The sequence below is a fragment of the Stegastes partitus genome, unplaced genomic scaffold (genome assembly GCF_000690725.1).
Source record: "Stegastes partitus isolate 25-593 unplaced genomic scaffold, Stegastes_partitus-1.0.2 Scaffold263, whole genome shotgun sequence".
NCBI classification, from domain to species: domain Eukaryota; kingdom Metazoa; phylum Chordata; class Actinopteri; family Pomacentridae; genus Stegastes; species Stegastes partitus.
The window spans coordinates 579,874-599,205 of record NW_007577994.1 but is presented as its reverse complement, the minus strand read 5'-3'; the positions used below and the strand labels follow the sequence as shown (position 1 = coordinate 599,205).

The 19,332-nt window shown below is 40.1% G+C and overlaps 2 protein-coding genes across 2 annotated transcripts; both read right to left on the bottom strand.

Annotated features, from left to right (window-relative positions):
• Nucleotides 1–2,475: 2,475 nt before the first annotated feature.
• Nucleotides 2,476–7,441, bottom strand: fnta (farnesyltransferase, CAAX box, subunit alpha). Its single transcript, XM_008282211.1, has 9 exons — nucleotides 7,277–7,441; nucleotides 6,807–6,892; nucleotides 6,505–6,619; nucleotides 4,696–4,800; nucleotides 4,421–4,547; nucleotides 4,034–4,182; nucleotides 3,718–3,780; nucleotides 3,264–3,459; nucleotides 2,476–3,162 (listed from the first exon to the last, which is right to left on the bottom strand). Exons 1-9 carry the CDS (start codon nucleotides 7,402–7,404, stop codon nucleotides 3,013–3,015), a joined length of 1,119 nt encoding a protein of 372 aa, XP_008280433.1. The 5' UTR covers nucleotides 7,405–7,441; the 3' UTR covers nucleotides 2,476–3,012.
• A 1,891-nt stretch (nucleotides 7,442–9,332) lies between these two features.
• aup1 (AUP1 lipid droplet regulating VLDL assembly factor) lies at nucleotides 9,333–18,537 on the bottom strand. Its single transcript, XM_008282209.1, has 12 exons — nucleotides 18,273–18,537; nucleotides 16,763–16,900; nucleotides 16,065–16,215; nucleotides 15,254–15,441; nucleotides 14,312–14,384; nucleotides 13,721–13,794; nucleotides 13,239–13,305; nucleotides 12,891–12,993; nucleotides 12,638–12,775; nucleotides 12,370–12,509; nucleotides 12,012–12,100; nucleotides 9,333–9,704 (listed from the first exon to the last, which is right to left on the bottom strand). Exons 1-12 carry the CDS (start codon nucleotides 18,311–18,313, stop codon nucleotides 9,659–9,661), a joined length of 1,248 nt encoding a protein of 415 aa, XP_008280431.1. The 5' UTR covers nucleotides 18,314–18,537; the 3' UTR covers nucleotides 9,333–9,658.
• Between the last annotated feature and the right edge of the window lie 795 nt (nucleotides 18,538–19,332).

The window sequence follows — 19,332 nt, the reverse complement described above, 5'->3', positions numbered from 1 at the left end:
GTAAGTTGGTTATTCACGTGCCACCAGAACAGCTTCAGTGCTCCTCGGTGTTGCTTCTCTGAGTTCCTGGGACTCCATTAGAAGAACAAACATCGTTCTTCCAAAAGATATTCCCTCATTTGGTGTTTCAGGGCTAAACTCTTCCACAGATTGGGCTGAGATCTGCTGACTGTGATTCCATGACGTGTTATTTGCATCACTTTTAACAAACCACTTGTCTTAACTTTTACCAAAAACAGAACTTTCATGGCTACACTGGTTAAACACGGATGTGATTTTTTAAAAATTGTTTATAAAGATGTGCACTGGTTTGGGTACGTTTCAGAACTTCTTTGACCCGACTCCACCTGAAGGCCTCTTGATCCTCAGAGCAGCGTTTTTTTTTTTAAACAGTTCCACAATTGAGCATTTGCAGCAGCAGCTCTGGAGCAGCTTTCAAATCAAATCAAATCAGGTTTATTGTCATTTTGCTGTATATAGACAGTAGTACAGGCAGGATGAGAGAGTGTTTCCTCAGGATCCAATAAGCAATATATACAGCAATTTCAGTTTAAAAATGTAATTAATTAAATTTCCTCTTTCAATCAAACGTTCGTCCTTCATTTATATTTTTCCAAGAAAAACCTCAAGACATGTTTTTTCAACGGCTTGTGGCTGCTCTTAATGATATTTCACATTGACTTTTATTTTAGAAATCGATCCCACAAGTTGCTCTTCTCTTTCGCCTGTTTTGTTGTCTGCACATGTTTCTTTGCTGCCTGATCATTTTTTACAGCACTTCAGTCAACTCAGGTTGCTTTTAAATGTGCTGTATAAAGAAATCTGATTGGATGACGGTGCTGTCATCCTAAAACCATCACAAGGATACAGATAGAGGAGACAAGTGGACTCAAACTAAGGCAGCAAAAAGCCTCCAACAGCAGAACAGAGAGGTCAAGAGTTCAGGCTTTTCCTTCGGCTTGTCACTCGTATATGGTTTGTGCTCCAAGTTTCCGCCCTCTAACTAAAAAAATGAATTCTCGTTGAGCGCTATATTTGAGTAAATTATCATTTTTGCAGCGTCATAACTGCTGATGACGTGATCCTGACCACCAGTGTCCTCCACTCTGAGAAGAAAAAAGCAGAGAAAAGCATCAGCCCCACTCTAAGATCAGCGATCTAGTGCAGCTATAATTACACGCTGCTGGAACACTGGCTGCTTGGTTAGAAACCGCAAAGGGGAAAGGATTGTGTTGTAGTGTCAGCAGAAGTAGAAACAGCTGCATCTAGTGGAGTAAATCCATTTCCTAACTCCGAGGGAGTCCAGGACATGAGGCTTGGAGTGTCGCTACATGTGCCGTGTGCTTAGTTCACTTCTCTCCTGGCAGCGCAGAACCAAACAGAACAAACTCCATCCAGCACCGAGAAAGTGGCTCGTTTAAAGGGAGAAATGTGGATTTTTGGACAGAATGGGGAAGCGGCGATGTTGTGCGAGTCATTGATGAGGATACAGCAGCACGTTTCATCTCTCCATTGATTTATTATCGCTGAAATAAAAAAAAGTCACGACAAACTGTTATTTCTGTGTTTAGTCTGTTAAACCACAAATTCTCTGATCAACGTGAACAGACGATAGAGAAACAGATTTATGAGAAAAAAAAGTGGGTTTGCATTCAACCAACAGTCCAATTAAAGTCTTCAGAGGAACTTCAGTCATTAAAGCTGCAGAGGGCAGAAATCTGGAGACGAGGAAGTAAACTGAACTTGAAAATCTACAGTTTTGATTCTGCAGCTCCTATCAGGCCAAAGTGTGCTTCACATGCACAAAAAGTGTCAAACTAAAAGTGAACGTTGGCTTCACCTGAGATCTGAACACAGCTCTCCTCCATATAACCCACCACACATCTGACTCTCACCGGGTTTGCTGTTTATTCTGTTGCACTTGCTCTGGATGAAAACCCCTCTGATTGGCTGAAATCTCCCATCATGCACTGGATATATTTTAAGGAGGAGGTGCAGAAGTCTAGTTTCCTCTCATCCATCCATCCATCATCTATACACCACTTAATCCTCACTAGGGTCATGGGGGGCTGGAGTCTATCCCAGCTGACTCAGGGTGAAGACAGGAGACACCTGGACAGGTAACCAGTCTATCACAGGGCTACACTTAGAGACAGACAACCAAGCACACTCACATTCACACCTACGGACAATTCAGAATCACCAATTAACCTCAACACTAGACTGTGTGGGAGGAAGCTGGAGAACCCGTAGAGAACCCACGCTGCACGGGGAGAACATGGAGACTCCACGCAGAAAGATCCCGGGTGTCCTCACTGGGATGCGAACTGGCAACCTTCTAGCTGTGAGGCAACAGTGCTAACCACCGAGCCAACTTGCAGCCCTGGTTTCCTCTCAGACCACTTAAATTACATACATGGAACTTTTGCACAATGATGCAAAAAATACATTTAAAAAAATAGCAAAACCATGCAATCAATTCAAACTAATTTATGAAATACAGAATAAAAACGATGTCAAATAGCTCCTGATTATTAAAGACTTTTTACTCAAATCTGAACTTAACAACCTATCAACACTCAGGACAACAAACTGGGTCTTGGTTTGCTTGCAGACGCACTCAGACGTGTATCAGAACGGACTTGATTAGTTCAGAGGACTAAAAAGATGCACGCATTCAAACGAACTAAACTGGTTGCATGATTGATGTATGACACAGCTTCACTGATCTGTTAACATGGAAAAAGGTGATGAATAATTCTCTTATCTTTGAAACCAACTTTCCTTTTCTGATGTAAAACATAGCTACTATTTCATAAGAAGGAGATCTGAATGTATTTCAGACCCTCAGATGACCTAAAGTTCGTTGTGATTTTTTTCTTTTTTTTTAAAACTTCTTCATGAATAAACATTACAGCAATTTACAGTAATATCAAACTCCACGGGTGGACTCTGCAGACAGTATTGACGAAGCGGGACAGGGAGTGGAAATGGTGCGAGTCTCCTGGAGGCTTAGCTGATCTCCTGCTGGCCCGATGACTCAGCAACGTCTGGCTCGTCAGACGAACCGCAGCTCCCGTATCTGTTCTTTAAAGAGCGTCCCAAAAACTGCCAGTACTCCTTCCGAATGGTGTCCTTCTCCTGTGCCAGAAGTTCACAAATCTGCAAAGAAGGTAGGAAAAAAAAAACCCACGAGAAGAGTCAGAAAACAACCGTAATGAAAATCAGAACATTTCGAATTCTAAATTTGCACAAGCTCTTACTTCTAGAGCCTTTTTTAAAGTTTCCTTTCGCTCCTCCTCCTCCTCTGCGTTCTCCTTCTGGACGCTGCTCTCCAAGGCGTCCTCGTAGCAGTCAAACAGAAATGCTAGAAGGTAAGGTGAGCAGTGGGTCTCCTTCAGCTCCAGGACCCTCTCCAGCAGACCCGGCTGAGAAGACAGGCCTCGGTCTTGCAGCATTCTTCAGGGAGGGGAAAAAGGCAAGAAAAAAAAAAAAAGAGAGGGGATGCTGTCAAGAGAGCTTTTCTATTTTTAATAACTTCATCTCCGCTTGCTCTCACTCCTGTAACACGGCATGAAGTGTGGAAATGTGAATGGGGATGGCACACTGAAGCAAGCGCTTTCACTCGGTCCGGAAACAGAAAATTCAAACGTTTCTTTGCTCCTTATAGATTTCTTGGGGTTTAGATGTACGGCGCCGTTGTGTTTTACATCTTACCCTTTCAAATAATTCCACGCACTTTCATTGTGAGGAGCCTTCTTGATCTGGTTTAGACAATACCTTAGACAAAGAGAGGAAGAGGAGTCACATATATGCGGCAGAAACACTAATGCACCAAATAATGAAGCAGGAACAATGCTGAGGTTATGATAAGAAACTTTTTCATTTGTATGGCCTCATCTTAAATGTAACTGTTTAACATTTATGCTCTTAATAACTGATTTAACGTAGGAACTGCAGCATTATCACTTTCCTCCAGAAGGATAATTAGCCGTGTGTCCAAATCGTCCTGCTTTTCAGGAAAAGCACTCACTGAATCTCTCTCTCCGCTATGGCTGGATCAGAGAATCCTGTAGTGTGAGAAATTACAAAGTGCCTCTGGTTCCACGCGGAGTTATTCCTCACATCTTCTTCCAAGAGATTCTCCACAAACTTCAGCTCGCCGTCCCACAGTTTGTACTCCTGGAGACGGAGGAAGATGAATGTTAGCGACAGACCTGTTTACGTAACCGCGCAGCGCTGTTTTTTTTTTTTTGTTGTGGTCCCGCGATGCATGAGACAAACACGAACCACAGAAGGACTCGAACAGCACACCGACATACAAGCGCATTAATAAGAGAAGCCTGGCAGAGCGGCTCGCTGTGGGCAGAAAACTGGATCTCGTTCCTCAGTTTCGAAGCCAAGCTCTGCTAACACCTACCTGGATGACCCACTGTCTGTGCTGCCAGGCGTGGTAGTTCTTCGCATCTTGGCTGAGAATGTCCGCAATGAACTCCAGTTCCTCCGAGGGGTCATTCAACCACTCCACCACCATACGTCTGTGGTGCCTGGAAGAGGAGTTTGGAAACCCATGCTTATTTTTCAATGTTTTCATTAAACCGAATGACGTTAGAGATGTCCTGCTCCCGCCCTCCCCCTCTCTCTCTCTTGCTTCTGTCTCTAGATGTGATGTGAAATGAATTCGCCAGCACTCACCAGACTTGATAGTTTTTGGGTTGCTCCTCGATGATGGCGGTAATGTACCTCATCTCCTCCCTCAGGTCCTTGGACAGAGCTTGAAGAAGTACTCGCCTGTAGTGCCTGGAAGTTTCCAAACCCAACGTTAGATTACATTTACACAGAGGACATCCATTTCTACACACAAAAGATGTAATGATCTTTCTTCACGTTTAGTTAGAATATATGTGTAAATGATGACATGATAAATTGTTTGTTCACTAAGAGACCGACTGCTTTTTTCAGACATAAGACATTTAACATTGCTTCATCAGTCTCTTAAAATGACAGCATTCTGATATCCAAACATAGGTCACACTTGTTTTAATGCTCCCCATAGCTTTTCAGACATAATGACGGAGAGAAACACAGCAAACACTTCATATTCTTCATACTTACAAGACTGGACAGAACATTTAGTCATGTAATGTGTCATAACACACTAATAAACAAAATACTACATCTACAGGTGCAGCTCAAAAAAGGTAAATATCATTTTTCTTTCTCCATAATTTCATAGAAAAAGGTAAACTTTAATATATAGTCCATATTAATTGCATGTATAGTTAATTATTTCACGCCTTTTTTCCTTTTAATTTTGATGATTATTGCTTATAGTTCATGAAAATCTGAAATCCAGTGTGTCAAAATATGAATAAAAATGTAAAATATGTTTTCAAAGGTCAGAAGAGAGAAAAAAAAGAGGATTTACGACACAGAAACTTTTCAAAGTGTGCTCATTTACACACTCAATGGTTGCTTGCATTACTGCAGTAGGTTTGGAGGCAACCAGCCTGAAACCCAGAGTACTTTATGAGCAGCAGTCATCTCATCTGCATGTTTAAGTGTTTCTCATCCTCCTCCTGACAATACTCAACAGGGGCTCAAAGTTTTTTCAGGATATTACATTTGTTTAAGCTGCACCTGTCAGTCTGCTGAGAAACAAACGATTTAACTGCAGGTAATAATCTGTGAACCACGGTGTGACTTTCTGTTAGATCCACATCGACCCTGTTTCCATGTCAGGGATAACTCTAGATAATTAATAAATTCCTTCTGTTGAGGCATGTGCATAAATGTGTGCAACTCTCGTGCTTTGTAGATCCTCATGTGGATGCTGCAGGTAGTTAACACACTCAAACATAAAACAGCTGGAGGCACCAAAGTCAAGTTTAGCTCCTGCTAATATTTTGCCAAAACCCAGAGTATTTTTTTTATTGCTTATTAATCTGACCTGTTTTGTTTTAATCTCTTATAAACATTTCAGTTTGTATGGCTGTGAAATCACAGGCCAGAGAGAATCAGAAAGGTGCTGAAATGTTGAAAAAGTCTTCTATAAAACTCTTAAGTTCTTTGATGTTTTTGTATCAGTTATTGTGACTCCACATAGTTCAGACTTGTGCCTTGTTGAAGGTGATAAAGAAATGTCATGTATCCACTCCAATGAGATTTGATTCCTGTTGTGACTTCTACAGAAAAGTGAACACGGCAGACATGAAGCCTACACATTCACATATTATCAGATAAACAGGACAGAGTGCACGTCTGAAACGGGCTAAAGACAGCCTTGAAATTGGAGAAAAACTATCAACCAATTGGACTGAGGAAAAGCAGCATTTATGAGCCACAACCTACAGCAACAGAAGTAGTGATTACTACTTTAAAATTAACTCTGATTTCAAACCATGAATCATGTCTCCTGTGCTCGTCTCCCATCATGTCGTGGAAATATCACAGCATCAAATACTAAATATATAGATCCGTCATACATAGAAGCCTTATGCTCACCAGACTGTGTAGTTTGCAGCATTCAGCTCGATGGCGTCTGCTGTCAAAGCGAAAGCCCGATCACTTCTCTCATCGTTCTTTAGGAGTGCACGGAAATAATCATAAACATCTGAGACTGTGGGAAGAAAAGCATGTGCATTAGTTCTACAGATCTCATAATGTTTGGTCTCATATGTCTGCTAGAAAAACACAACCATGTCTCTCTCTGCAGGCTCTGTTTAGTGGATTTAAAGGTGCTTGCTTGTCACATTCAGTCTGCTGTAATTCTCTGTGTAACTCCCTTTTCTCACTAACAAGCTTACACTTCTCAGAGTAGGCGATCTTGACCACAGGATTTGGTCCATCGTCCTGGGGGACTGGCTCCAGGTCAGCCCACTCCTTTCTGTCCCTGAAACACAAACACACGGGGCTGGGTTTCCTCAGAGTAGCAAACCTCGACTACTATTGGATAAATATGTAAAGTCACATTGAAATGATGAAGATAACTGTAAAGCTGCGCTGGCAACATCCATCTTTTACACCTGGTTTCCCACCTTGTCTGACCGTTAAATTAACACAATGCTACATCAGTAAATAATGTTGAATTTGTTGGTTTAAAATACACATTTGGTGGTGAAATTATGAGATACATGAATGAAAGTGACATTAAACAAGCAGTAGTAAAACATGAAGGCGTTATAACAAAGTTCAAGGCAGAAGTAGTTGGTGTAGTAAGCTAGTAAAGCTAAGCTAGCCACCCAAACATCAAGTGAAAGTGACAAATACACGCTACCTGAAAAACATATATCGGGTCGGATCAACGACATAATCCTCCCCAAGGTTGTCCTCAGCCTCCAAATCAAACTCCTGGTCTTCTTTAACTTCTAGAGGCTCATTTGAAGTCTCCTCGACACCTGACATGGCTAACCTGCTAGCTTAATCGCGGCTGTGGAGAGAGAGGAAAAAAAACGTCGCTTCCGGGGAGGTGGAAGATGCCTTCACGTACCGTCAGGAATATCCAAAACTGCTCTGCTTCGGAAAATGATCAAACTTTTTCTGTTGCAAAACAGCACTCGCAAAACAAACAACCAGGGTGATTGTCCTTTGTAAAGTATCCAGGAATTGTCTCAGAGCTGCGGACAGTTTCCCTGACACATGAGCGGCCGGCTGTGCGACGTTTACGGACCTGAACACGTTCACCTGCCGATGCGACATTTACGAATTGCGTTTCCTGTTATTGCACAAATGCAACAGAATTTCATGACTTTTGATCTTTTCTTTTTTTTTTTTTTTTACAGTGCAAAGAGTGTAAAATAAAATGAACTTATTTAGAGAGAATAAAACAAGAACAGTGCAAACTATATATTTACAAGAATAAAATAAGACACTATAAGAAGGGAGGAAGAATAAAGCATTCAGGTGCTGCACAGGATTCGTTAGATAGCAGGCATCAGTGCACGTTTATGTCCAAGTCAAGCTGACATGTTTTATTTGTTATTATTTACTTACCTGCAATATACACATTTTATTCTAAACTACACAATTATAAATGTTATTTATTCTTTTTTTTTGTCTTTAACCCGTGAAGTTGCACTGACAACACTAATGAACCACTCACAGTGAAATCAAGCATCACTCTGAGTTTCATTCATTGACATTTGTTTGCAAGCTGTGTCCATACACCTGACTTTTAATTTTTATTTTTTTTCTTTACAGTTGTAATGGTTCCGCAGATTAATTTCATCAATTAACTGTGCAGTCCCTCTCTGTTCATGAATTAAACCCATAAGAACTCATATCTGTAAATCAAAGTTATATATTTAGAAGGTTTTGTTCTCATAAATATGTGATATTATTTCACAACCTGAGCGTCATTGCCAGTATTATTTATATATATATTAGGTAAGGTTTTATTGCTTTTCTACTATGCAATGCATTTCTCATGATATGCAGTTTTGAGCATCATCTGGCAAAAGAATTTCCTTTGGGATTATTAAAGCTTCATATTATCTCTTATGTTAAGAACCTTGATCTTCCCTTGAGACGGTCTTGAGGTAATATCCTCATAATCATGGCAGAGACTTTGTTTAAACACTGAGGGAGGTCTGGGGGCAAGACATTGGAAATTTATAAAGTCAAACATTTCATTTCCTGCACTCTGGTGAATTTTTATGCAGCAGTTTGTGCTTTTTTCTGCATTAATTTTAGGTGGAAATCTTCCTATTTAAGGCTACGTAAAGGGAAGAAAACTACATTCTAAATGGAATACAATGCAGTAAGGTGTTTAACATCCCTGCTGAATCAGAACACTCCTCTTGTGTTTGAGGCTGTGGTCTTTTTAATTATGCACACTCATTTATATTAATGGTGAATTAGTTAGAACTGATGAAAATCCCTAAAATGTCTTGTGTTCCAGCACAATTTGCTAATGTTCAAAATTTTCTGCACATTTAAAACATATCACACACAATATATATATAAGTCTATGCTCGTAACACATGATTCAGTTGTTGCTTCCTATATTTTATGTGTTGTGTCGTCCATGAACACAGAACAGACTCTGGACTATTTCTTCCTACAGAGCTGTTGTGGACGGCTGAGCTACAGTCTTGCGTTCTGGCTCCCTCTTATGGCAGGATTAAGTTGTTTTGCATTTGGGGAAATGCTGGCTGGCACCAGACACCACAAATAAAACCAACTTGAACTATTAAAATGCCAACCGGATTCCAAATTGATCTTTGCTTGCCCAAACCTACTTTTAAGTGCCCATTAGATTCTGTTACACATCTGAGTTACACACAATCCGTAAGCAACACGAGTTCACGTCCATCTGAAATAACTTCTTGAAAGCGAGGTCAAGCTGAACTTTAATTTCATCGACGACTCTGGACATTATAAAAATAAATAGATGATTCACAGTCAGTGGATCGTAATACAAACTGTTATCAAAATTATGTATCAGCCAGAATGAAGAATTAAACACATGCATATCACCATTCCATGAACTTATACATGTTCTGAATACTTGTCGCAATTATTTGCAAATAACAAAATCTGTTTTTTCCAACAGAACTGGTTGAGAGAATATAAAATCACCATTCAAATTAGACAGCTATGCAAGTTGAATATGCTTCTTTCTGACAGGTTTTCGATAATGGCTTGACCCGAAGTGTGTTCAGTGACTGTCCTCCTGATCCAATCCGTGCTTTTCAATGTAGCGTCTGGAAGACAAAAACAAAAAAACAGATTGAAATTCAATTTAAGGTGTGGAGATTTTAACACAAAAACACACTTGCAGATGGTGAATGTGACACAAACAGACAGTCATCACTTTTCTAACTGCTTCTTAATAATGCATAAATACGACCTTCTCAGTATCTTGGACCAAAGTTAAACTGAATATACTGTTTAACTATTATGCTACATTTTAAAGGTCTGTTCATATGGAAAATAAAACATAAAACACCAGATAATCACGCATTTTGTCCTAAAGTTAAAGTTTGTCCAAAAAGCTGTCTTGTTCTGTTTCCAGTCTCGTTACTAAACACCCTGAACATTCTATTGTAAAATGTCAAATGAAAGTAATGCTCACTGAGGGTCATTTTTTTCCCAATCAATGTTTTTCTGGCATTTAGTTAAAACTCCCATGATGCATTTTTGGCCACTTAAGGGCAACACAACAACTTGTAAAGACGACATCGATCTTCTATCCCATCTTAAGGTTGATATGATTCATGTGTTTGGAAACAGTTCCCTATTAAGCAGGCACAAAGCAGCGATAGCCTCAATTTGGAGCCACATATCTGGCATTTTGTTCTTTACCACGGATTTTAGATTTAAAAAAAAAACTCTTCTGCTGCTAAATGCTGCACTGTCTGTATCAGCTATTTAGTAGCTGTGTCTTTCTGCTGTCTGATGCTCAGCAGGGAGCACAGCGAGTTAAGCCTTGATTACACTCCCTCACGGACAGCTGCGAACGCGCACAGATGCATAATTGTTGTTATTATGCTACATTTAGTCCGCAGGAGTCCGCTTGAAGACTCTGTTGCATGCATGCATAGTAGGCTGTAGCTACGTATTATGTGTATGCAAACTACTGCCGAGCACACACACTAATTGGCCTTGTAGTTGAGTCACTGCACTGACACAGATTTTGGGCTGAATGTGGACGGAGGGGTCTACGCGGACTCTTACGGATTCAGAACGAGAACAAGCTAGCGGACCCTCGTGTACCCACGAATGCTTAAAGCAAAACACTGGCCTTAGTCTGAGCTTCATACTGAAAACAGCTGCTGCTTGTGACAGGAAACAATGCTTCTGAGGTGAAAGTTAATCAAAACAGTAAAAATACAGGCCGTCAACCAAAACAGTGAGTTAATGCAACACTAAACAGTTACCACAACGGTGAACACCTTTCATGTTACACACAGACTGGATACAAAGGACAGACATATCCTCTGGGTCTGAAAGGTGAAGCTGAAGTGCCTGACACCTGCATTCTTTCAAACAGCCAGCAGAGGGCGACTCCTCTGGTTGCAACAAAAAGTCTGATTATGCAGAAAATTAATCTAATTCTCAACTGATCTGTTACCTCAGTTAACATTTTGCACATGAATTTATGGTTTCGGTCACGAGTTTCTAGTCTCTGTCAATACAGCATGAGCTTTATTTTGGGAACTATGGTTTCATTTAGAGTAAAACAGATGATAGAGCAGCGTATGTTTTAGAGTGTGGCTACACTATAATTGACAAGTCACTACTACGTGGCCGAGTGTCGTGTCCTTGAGCTCACGCCTCACGTCAAGTTTGAAAACCAAGATGACAAGATGTAGACCACAAACCACTCACTGACTTGTCTGTGGCTATGTTTGTCTTTAATATGCAGTCTATAATTAAACATCGTAATTTGACTCATCGTTGATATAAAATCATAGATTAATGTAGCTTGAAAGTTATTTAAGGGTCACCTCCAGTGCAGTGCAACGAGACATCTGATCAACTCTGAATGTCGCTACCCAGAATATTTGCAGGTACTATTGCTTGACAAAAACATGTCTGTCGCCCAACTTTTCTCTCCATCACTTGTTCTCTGACTGCCGTTTCAGACTGAATCTAGATTTCAGAACATTTCTACAAGGTTTAAATTTGTGAAGACAGTTGTTCTGTTACATGAAGACGTTTGCTCGGTGCAGCTTTATCACAGTCCTGAGTCTGTATTGAGCAAAAGACACAACCTAAGAAATGTATTTAAAGTAAGTCTCACGTCAGCTGTAAGGTGTTGTGCATAATGAAGCCTCAGTGGCTGTTCTCTGAGGTGTCTTATTACATGAACAGAAGAGACATAGATTATAAATGAGTCTAAATACACTTGATTAAAACAGTTAAGAGACAAATGGAAGATGTAACTCCAGCATGTGTAGCAGATCTGTCTGCCATTTCTGTGGTAATGGTAAAACTAAATATGCTCCTCTTGCAAAATATACAATCATTCCTCTCTGGTGACAGGTCTAATAGCGAGAGAATCTCACCTTCGTGCAAAATTATACAGCGCTTCTTTTCTTTCTTGGAGAGACAAATGTCTGTCAGCTGGTGATTTCCCAAAAGTTTTGGCAGCAGGCTGTGAATAAAAAAGAAACATGAATAATCAATTTGGTAAATAACAAAAAGATAGATTGCATTTGAACAGGCACTGATGGGCTAAAACACAAAGAACCCTCACAAGATGACATGAATAAAGATGACTACCTTGAGATTGTAAATCTGTCCTTCTATAAAACTTCGAATTCTCTAGAAAAATTCTTGAAAACATGAACTTCATAATAGATCCTCGGACACAAGTTCCCCCACCAGAGGGTTCAGACAGAGCAACATTTAGACGTATCAAACCTTTATGGTGGGAGCTGAACCAGAGGAGTAAGAGCTGATCTTAGAAGCTCCAAACGTCGACATCCCAGATGCTTCCATCGGAGCTTCTTCCTTGTTCTCCAGCAGATTCGTTATGGTGGTGTCAACACAATTGGTTTTTGCTGTACACAACGAAAAGAAGGACATGTTAGAAACTGAAAGAACGATAGAACGGACGAGATATTAACACATGAGTGGGTGGAATAGATGTGACAGCAGAATGTAAAGGTGCACTCAAACTGTGTCTTACCTAAATCCTTAGCAATGACATTCAGTGGAACATGAGGCAGCACGTCCTTCACCTGTTGGGCCATCTTAGCAATCCTGTGATCATCTGTGCCCAAAGTCTGGACCATGAATCCCAGCCCAATAGAGCCGGGCGTGACACCTACATTGCAAAAAAAAAAAAACAGGACAGCTGACATCCTCTAAAAACTCAAATACAACAAGCTGAATCTTTCACATGTTCAGAATCAGACGTTTTCTATAATGATGTGATTTACTTGTAGACGTTTGTGGAATCGTATGTCTTTTCCGTTTGATGTGCTCGGATTTATCAGCTTTAGTGATCTTGGTGGAGACCAAGCCAAGTTCTCCAGCCAGTAGCTGAAAGAGAAAACACAGAGAAGACACACTTTATAAGGAGAAAGTGGAAGGCAATGCGTATTTAGAAAGTCATCCATCTAATAATGCTGTGCTTTTACGGTACAAGTGCAAGCTCTTTCTGGTCCACTAAAGAAGGATCTAGATACACTGTGGGTCATCTGGACAGGGATTGGCATAAACTGCATTAGTCTGTAAGTTTTCCACATATTTGTTTTTACCACTCAATCGGCAAACATTAGTCTTACCTCCTGAACTTTGCTGGCAAACTCCTGCGTGGACTCACCATCTTGTCTGGACACTGGCGGGAGCCAACTGGGATGAAAATTAAAAATAAAAAAAGCAATAAGTAACAAGTAATTATGGCAGCAGAAATTCTGAAAATCAGCAGGAGACCATTTCAAAAGCTGAATTTAGAACTCAGAGCATGAGAAAAAATTACTCACAAAGGCTATTTAATTTTAACCATTTGAAACACAGGCTGATTAATCAGCAGTGCTGGCTTCACTGGATGAGCCTGGGGTTGCTACTTGTACCAAAGCCAAGTGTTTTCATCAGCTTTTGTTTTTCTGTTTTTTTCGGTACTCAGTAGATCTAGTTTGCATAATTCACATGCCCACAAAACCAGCTCAGTTTACAAATGAAAAAATCGGAAAAGTGTGGCAGCAGAAGAGTGTGATTCAACTTTAAAAAGCAGGTGGTAAAGATAATGACACAAATTATTTAGTACCTTACATGGTACACTGTACATGGAGCAAAAAATGTCCATAAGAGGTCCATCAGCCAACTGGACTCTGCTGTGCTCTGTGGACGGACAAAAGACAACAAAGTCAGTCATGTTCTAATAAAGCTGTGTGGAGCTCAGCTATATAACTCAACTAACAATAATACCACAGTAGATGCAGTGGTGTCCTGGTGACCCAGTCCTGCAACTACTTACAAATATTCTCATTTATTCTAAAAGCGCAGCATTAGCCACTGCAGCCCACAGGAGCACAAGACAGAATTATTCTTAGTACTGAGATGGGTGGATTAGATTAAAGCAGCCCACACTAATCGGCTTCCTGCTACTTGCAGGAAATTTCTCTCATTTTGTAATGATTTTTCACTGCTGGAACATGGAATACAAAATGCATTACGGTCTCAGTTTTAGTTTTTAGTTTATCCGTCACAGCGAAACACGAAAATCTCTATCAACTTGTTTCTTACACTAACACACGCTAAAAATGGACGAGCACTAGATTCATTCAGCTAAATATATTATTAATACGATGCCAATGGTATCTATCGTGTCTCAAAATACGAGTTGAAATAAGATTACCAGAGAAATCAATGGTCTGGTCACCCGTAAGGCCACAGGTTGAATGGATTCAGTCAGTGAGAAAGGCCAGGAACTGAAAGGGAAAAAATACATATTTAATATGTTAGTTGGTTTGTCTGTATTATATTATTTTCATTATAACTTCTTTGAGATAACACGGAGAGACATGAGGATAACAGTCCGTGTGCTGGTTGTGTGTTTTGCAGACGGCATAAAGGCGGTGCAGCTTAATACAGTCACTGTTGGTGTCCAGTAAAAACACTAATGTGAACTGAATTTCAGAATTCTGCAAACAAAAGCTTCGTAATATTCTCAGTCCTATTACAATGTGCACATTCTAGATTTTTACTATTTTTGATTTTTATTCCCTGTATCTTTAAATGAAGACAGCGTAAACTTGGTTCTGAGTTACTCAAATTAACGATAGAAATGAATCAATTTTGCAGCTGTTTTCACTTCCCTACACTAATTTCCCTCCAACTCCAGAGGGAAATTAGCAGGGAGAATCAACCGCCAGAGTAATTCATCTCTATCTCAAAGTGCCATGAAAGAAGGATGATAATTTGTGGCTGGCTTCGTTAAATCACTCTTTATTTTTACACGCAAAGACCTGGGTGTGAGGCCAAAACTGTGTCATTGTGTAAATACTGATAAATCCCAAACAGTTGCTGCTCTGCTGCCTGACTATTATTCCTTTCTTGATTACTGTGAGTGAATGTGTACAAAAGTCCAACATCAGAGACAACAGAACCAGAGAAGACTTTCTGGCAGAGAGACTCTTAGTATTCAACTCTTGTTTGCAGGGTGGATTTCAGTGGCTCAAACTTTCTGACAGACTATTTCCTCTCACAATAAATAACTGAGCTGTCCTCAGCGAGATGACGCAAACATTATTTCTAACACTGAGTGGCTACATCCTCCAACATAAATGTTTGCACTCACCTGAACTTGAGCAAACCGGCACGGCCATTTGTGGTGTCTTCTTCAGGAAATAGGAGCAAAGGTGGGGTGCCTTCAGTGGAGCAGTACCTCTGAAGAGACTCTCCAATCGCTCCCTGGCCAGACGCTGAATGGATTTCCATGAAGCCTCTGGCCCAACACACAAAGCCTGTGGAGCCTTCTAACTGGGGCTAAGTGGTACAAAGAGGCAGAGCAAGTTCACCAAACACTGCATTCGCTGTAGTTAACAGTAAAATACAAAAAAAGGCAACGGCAACAGGCACACATGAAAACACATTCTGTCACTGAGGGATAGTGGGATTGTCTGGACAATGAGCAGGTAAGACTTTAACATGCTTTCATGCACCGGTGCACACAATGTCTCCTGAGCAAACGGTCTTCTGCTGCCCGCCACTGAAGTTTTTGCACAGAACACAATGTACTTTCATCTTTGCAGTTTCACTAGGGCAGCATTCACAGTAGGTTCAGAAGAAATACCGACATGAAGGTGATCTAAAAAAAGAGCGTTCCACTTATTACCACAAAAATAAGCACGAGGAAAACTAAAAAAAGTGAGCTTAGGGTTCACCTAAAATCAATACTGTGATTTACACAGCTTTAATGTAAACACTGTGCAGTTTTCTGATTACATTTATAAACTGGTGAGAGGCAGGTTCCATATCCACAGTTATGTAGTTATGTCACTGCAGACACGCGTGTTCTTAGGGTGCAAAGAGCATAGTGTAATTTACTGTGAAGCAACGCCTAAACATGCTGGTTTAGAGGGGAAAAAATGTGAAAGTCAAACACTTACAGTATTGCAGGGGGCCAGGAGGTTGACTATGTTGTGGTCAAATTCTGTCACATGATTGCATATGTACAGGTTGGTGTTTCTGTCTCTGGAGCGAGGATTTTTCTGTCTCACGTGCATTCCCAGCACTGAGCACATAATCCTCACAATAAATCTAAAAGCAAACAAAGGAAAGCACGCGTAAACAGGATATAATAATTAACTGCAAGGAAGTCCCCAAAGTCACCAAAAAGCACAACATTGTGAGCATGTATGATTTATTCTAATGCGCCATACGTCCTTCTTACTAAAGGCTTGGAGGTACAAACTCTGTAGGGGTTAATTTACATACATTACCCAAATATATGTTAAGGTTCTGCAATTATACAGTCATCAATTTAAAATGGAACTTACGATGAGCAATATTTCATTATATCACACTGACCAGCCGTTCACCTTAATGGTACCTAATGGGGTGGCTGAATTTAATGCTGCAATTTAAACTGTGACAGGCTGACATGCTGCAATTATTTTTAATGGAATACACCCTATGTATTAAATAGTGTGTGTTAGCAATAAGTGCCATTGTCTTCCTTACATTTTAACTCCTACGTACACCTCAGTTATCACTCTTTGGTTATCATTAATGACGCACACACATGTGACAACTCCTGCAGCTACTCAAGTGTATGAACAGAATACTGACACTTCATAGCACCTACCTTCTAACAAAACTTTCTGGAAGTGCACAGCTGACCAGAAACACGTGAACACCAATAAAAATCCGTATTAACATCAAACAAATGCCGACCGGAAAGTAAATCAGCAGCAGCAGGAGAACCGCTGCGTCTTTGGGAAACCTGCACAAAGAACAAATCAGATTGTAAACAACATTTCAAACTGTGCATTTATAGAAGAGCTAAACTGATAAATTGGCCATGATAATGAGCATACAACTGATGTATCAGCAGCTTATAAATAAAATGAAATTACAGTCTATGCAAAACAAGGGTTAGATAAATTACAAATAGCGTCACCAGTACATTGTCTCCACCAGACAGCATGAGAGCATTTATCCCCTAATATGCATCACTATCCAGTATAAAAGCAAAACTATGGAAACTATATTGCTGTGTCTTGTGTGTTGATGTAAAAAGAAATTCCAATAAGCAAACAATCATTAATCAGATTTTATTACCTGATAAACTTATACTGTATGGACAAACAAAACCACACCAAAGTTAACTGCTATCAATCTGTAGTTGCCGATCAATGTCAGATTACCCAGTAATAACTGTTAAACCATTAACTGCTGACACAAAGTGCGGCTTCCTGAAGAACAAAGGACTGACTGTATTAGTATTTAACAAAAACTCTACATAGACTATCACAGCACTGTTTGAAAATCTGAACTTACATTGCTCCAGGAACTATTTGCAAAGTACTGAACAAAAGTTTGACGTTTCACATGTATCCATGATATAGATCATGTAAAACAATCTATAGTCTCGACTTCATTACAGGATCAGCCTTCTTGTTAGTTTCAGTCTCCCGTTTCACCACAGCTTTCATTTTCGACACGTTATTACACGTGTCACTACTTGTTTGACTTGGCAGTTGCTGCAGAACATCTTGGACGCTCGTTATTAGTCCTATTTTATCTTAAACCTGACACCATAAACAGCAATGCTGCTGCTACGGGCCTCATGTCCCACCGATACAACATGTAAAATGTGGGTTATCCTTTGAACACATGATAAAGGCTACTGACTCAAATCCGACATAAACCGCAAAGTTTTTCACTCCACCTTCACAAAGGTCCAAAAAAGGTTATGCATCTAAGAAAACTTAATTCGCAGTCGTGAGGGGAGACAACTGCAATTGTTCGAGGTCAAAACCAAAAGCCATCTGAGGTTAGCTCGCTGAAGCAATTAATGTTAGTTTATTGAAATACGACGCGTACATCGACATTAGCACTGCACAAGACTGCACAATAAATACAAACAGTGAAATGTTTACGTCAACGTCGCCATCACACCGCTAGCTACACACAATATTTGCTATCTCTTCGTTTAAAAGTCATGGAAAACATAGCTCAGCTAGCAAAACACAGTTGCCACTACAACGTCACTGTATTTGTTTAACATAAGACCTTTACTCCAATAGAGGCTAATTAGCGTTAGCTTAAGGTTAACTGGGTAGCTTACGTTAGCTAGCCGTTAGCTGACTTACCGACGAAAGTCAAACATGTCTTCAATCCCCCTCGTCTCCATGTCTGCCAGTCGGACCTCGGTTTGGCCGAGGCTAATGCTAAGAATACAACCTGAGCCCTAAATATAAATTAGTCATAACGTTCAAGACGGCACTTATGTCATACGGCGGGTAAACTGGCGGCTAGCTTTACGGTTCCTCCTTCGAGCTAGCGAGACTGTAGTACAACGCGTTGAGACAGCTTGTACCAGCGAGTGTGAATGTTAGCTTAGCAGCTATCAACAGATGTTTCTGCCCGCAGTGCTAACACTGCTAACGGTGCTAACGGCTGAGCTCACCACAAGCACCGACAATAACACTTCCGGCAGGAATCCTCCACAATAAAAGTAATGTTTTCAACATAGTTGAGTGACTTATAATTGTGACTAACTATGACAAAAAAATGCCCAAATTCTATGTCTAAACTCTAGTCCTAACTCGTGTTATTATTTTTGGGGGTTTCATGTGATTTGTAGCGGAATGAAACATTTGCATATTTTGTGTATAAACATCAGGTCTGTTACTTTGAAAATCTAAGTCCCCTAAAAAAGAGCCACGGTCACAGTGTTTTGTCTCCCTCTAGTGTCTCATTTGATATATTTGAATTTGCACGTCAATTCCAGCCGGTGGCCTTAATTCCAATTATGTGATATGTTTTTAAAGTAATGAGTTAATTTTAAAAAATGCTCAGTGAGAATATAAATACATTTTTTGGCAGTTGCTAAACAGGAAATGAAATGATTACTATTGCTAGACCAAGTTAAGGTGCATGAAAAAGCAGATGGGGCTGGCACAATTTAAAAAGTGTATTAAACAGTCTAAATACAGTATAATAATAACAACAATACACATATAGAATGGATAATAAGCACATAGACGGGGAGATATTCGTAGTATTCACGAGAACTTTCTTGAATAAATTATAATAACTTTATTTATACAGCACCCTTAAAAACATGAGTTTGCAAAAGGCTTTGACAGGCAAAGCAGAAGGAAGATACCCACAAGGTAAAATAACGACAAAACGCATACAGTAACCCCA

Coding starts and splice junctions, on each gene's coding strand:
- aup1 (XM_008282209.1), bottom strand. CDS start 18,313: ATGGAGACGAGGGGGATTGAAGACATGTTTGACTTTCGTCG. Junction 16,901..18,272: donor GACATGTTTGACTTTCGTCG/GTAAGTCAGCTA, acceptor TTCTTTGTGCAG/GTTTCCCAAAGACGCAGCGG. Junction 14,385..15,253: donor GCCGGTTTGCTCAAGTTCAG/GTGAGTGCAAAC, acceptor TTTCCCTTTCAG/TTCCTGGCCTTTCTCACTGA.
- fnta (XM_008282211.1), bottom strand. CDS start 7,404: ATGTCAGGTGTCGAGGAGACTTCAAATGAGCCTCTAGAAGTTAAAGAA. Junction 3,460..3,717: donor GCGTGGAATTATTTGAAAGG/GTAAGATGTAAA, acceptor CCCTCCCTGAAG/AATGCTGCAAGACCGAGGCC. Junction 3,163..3,263: donor CTTTAAAAAAGGCTCTAGAA/GTAAGAGCTTGT, acceptor CCTTCTTTGCAG/ATTTGTGAACTTCTGGCACA.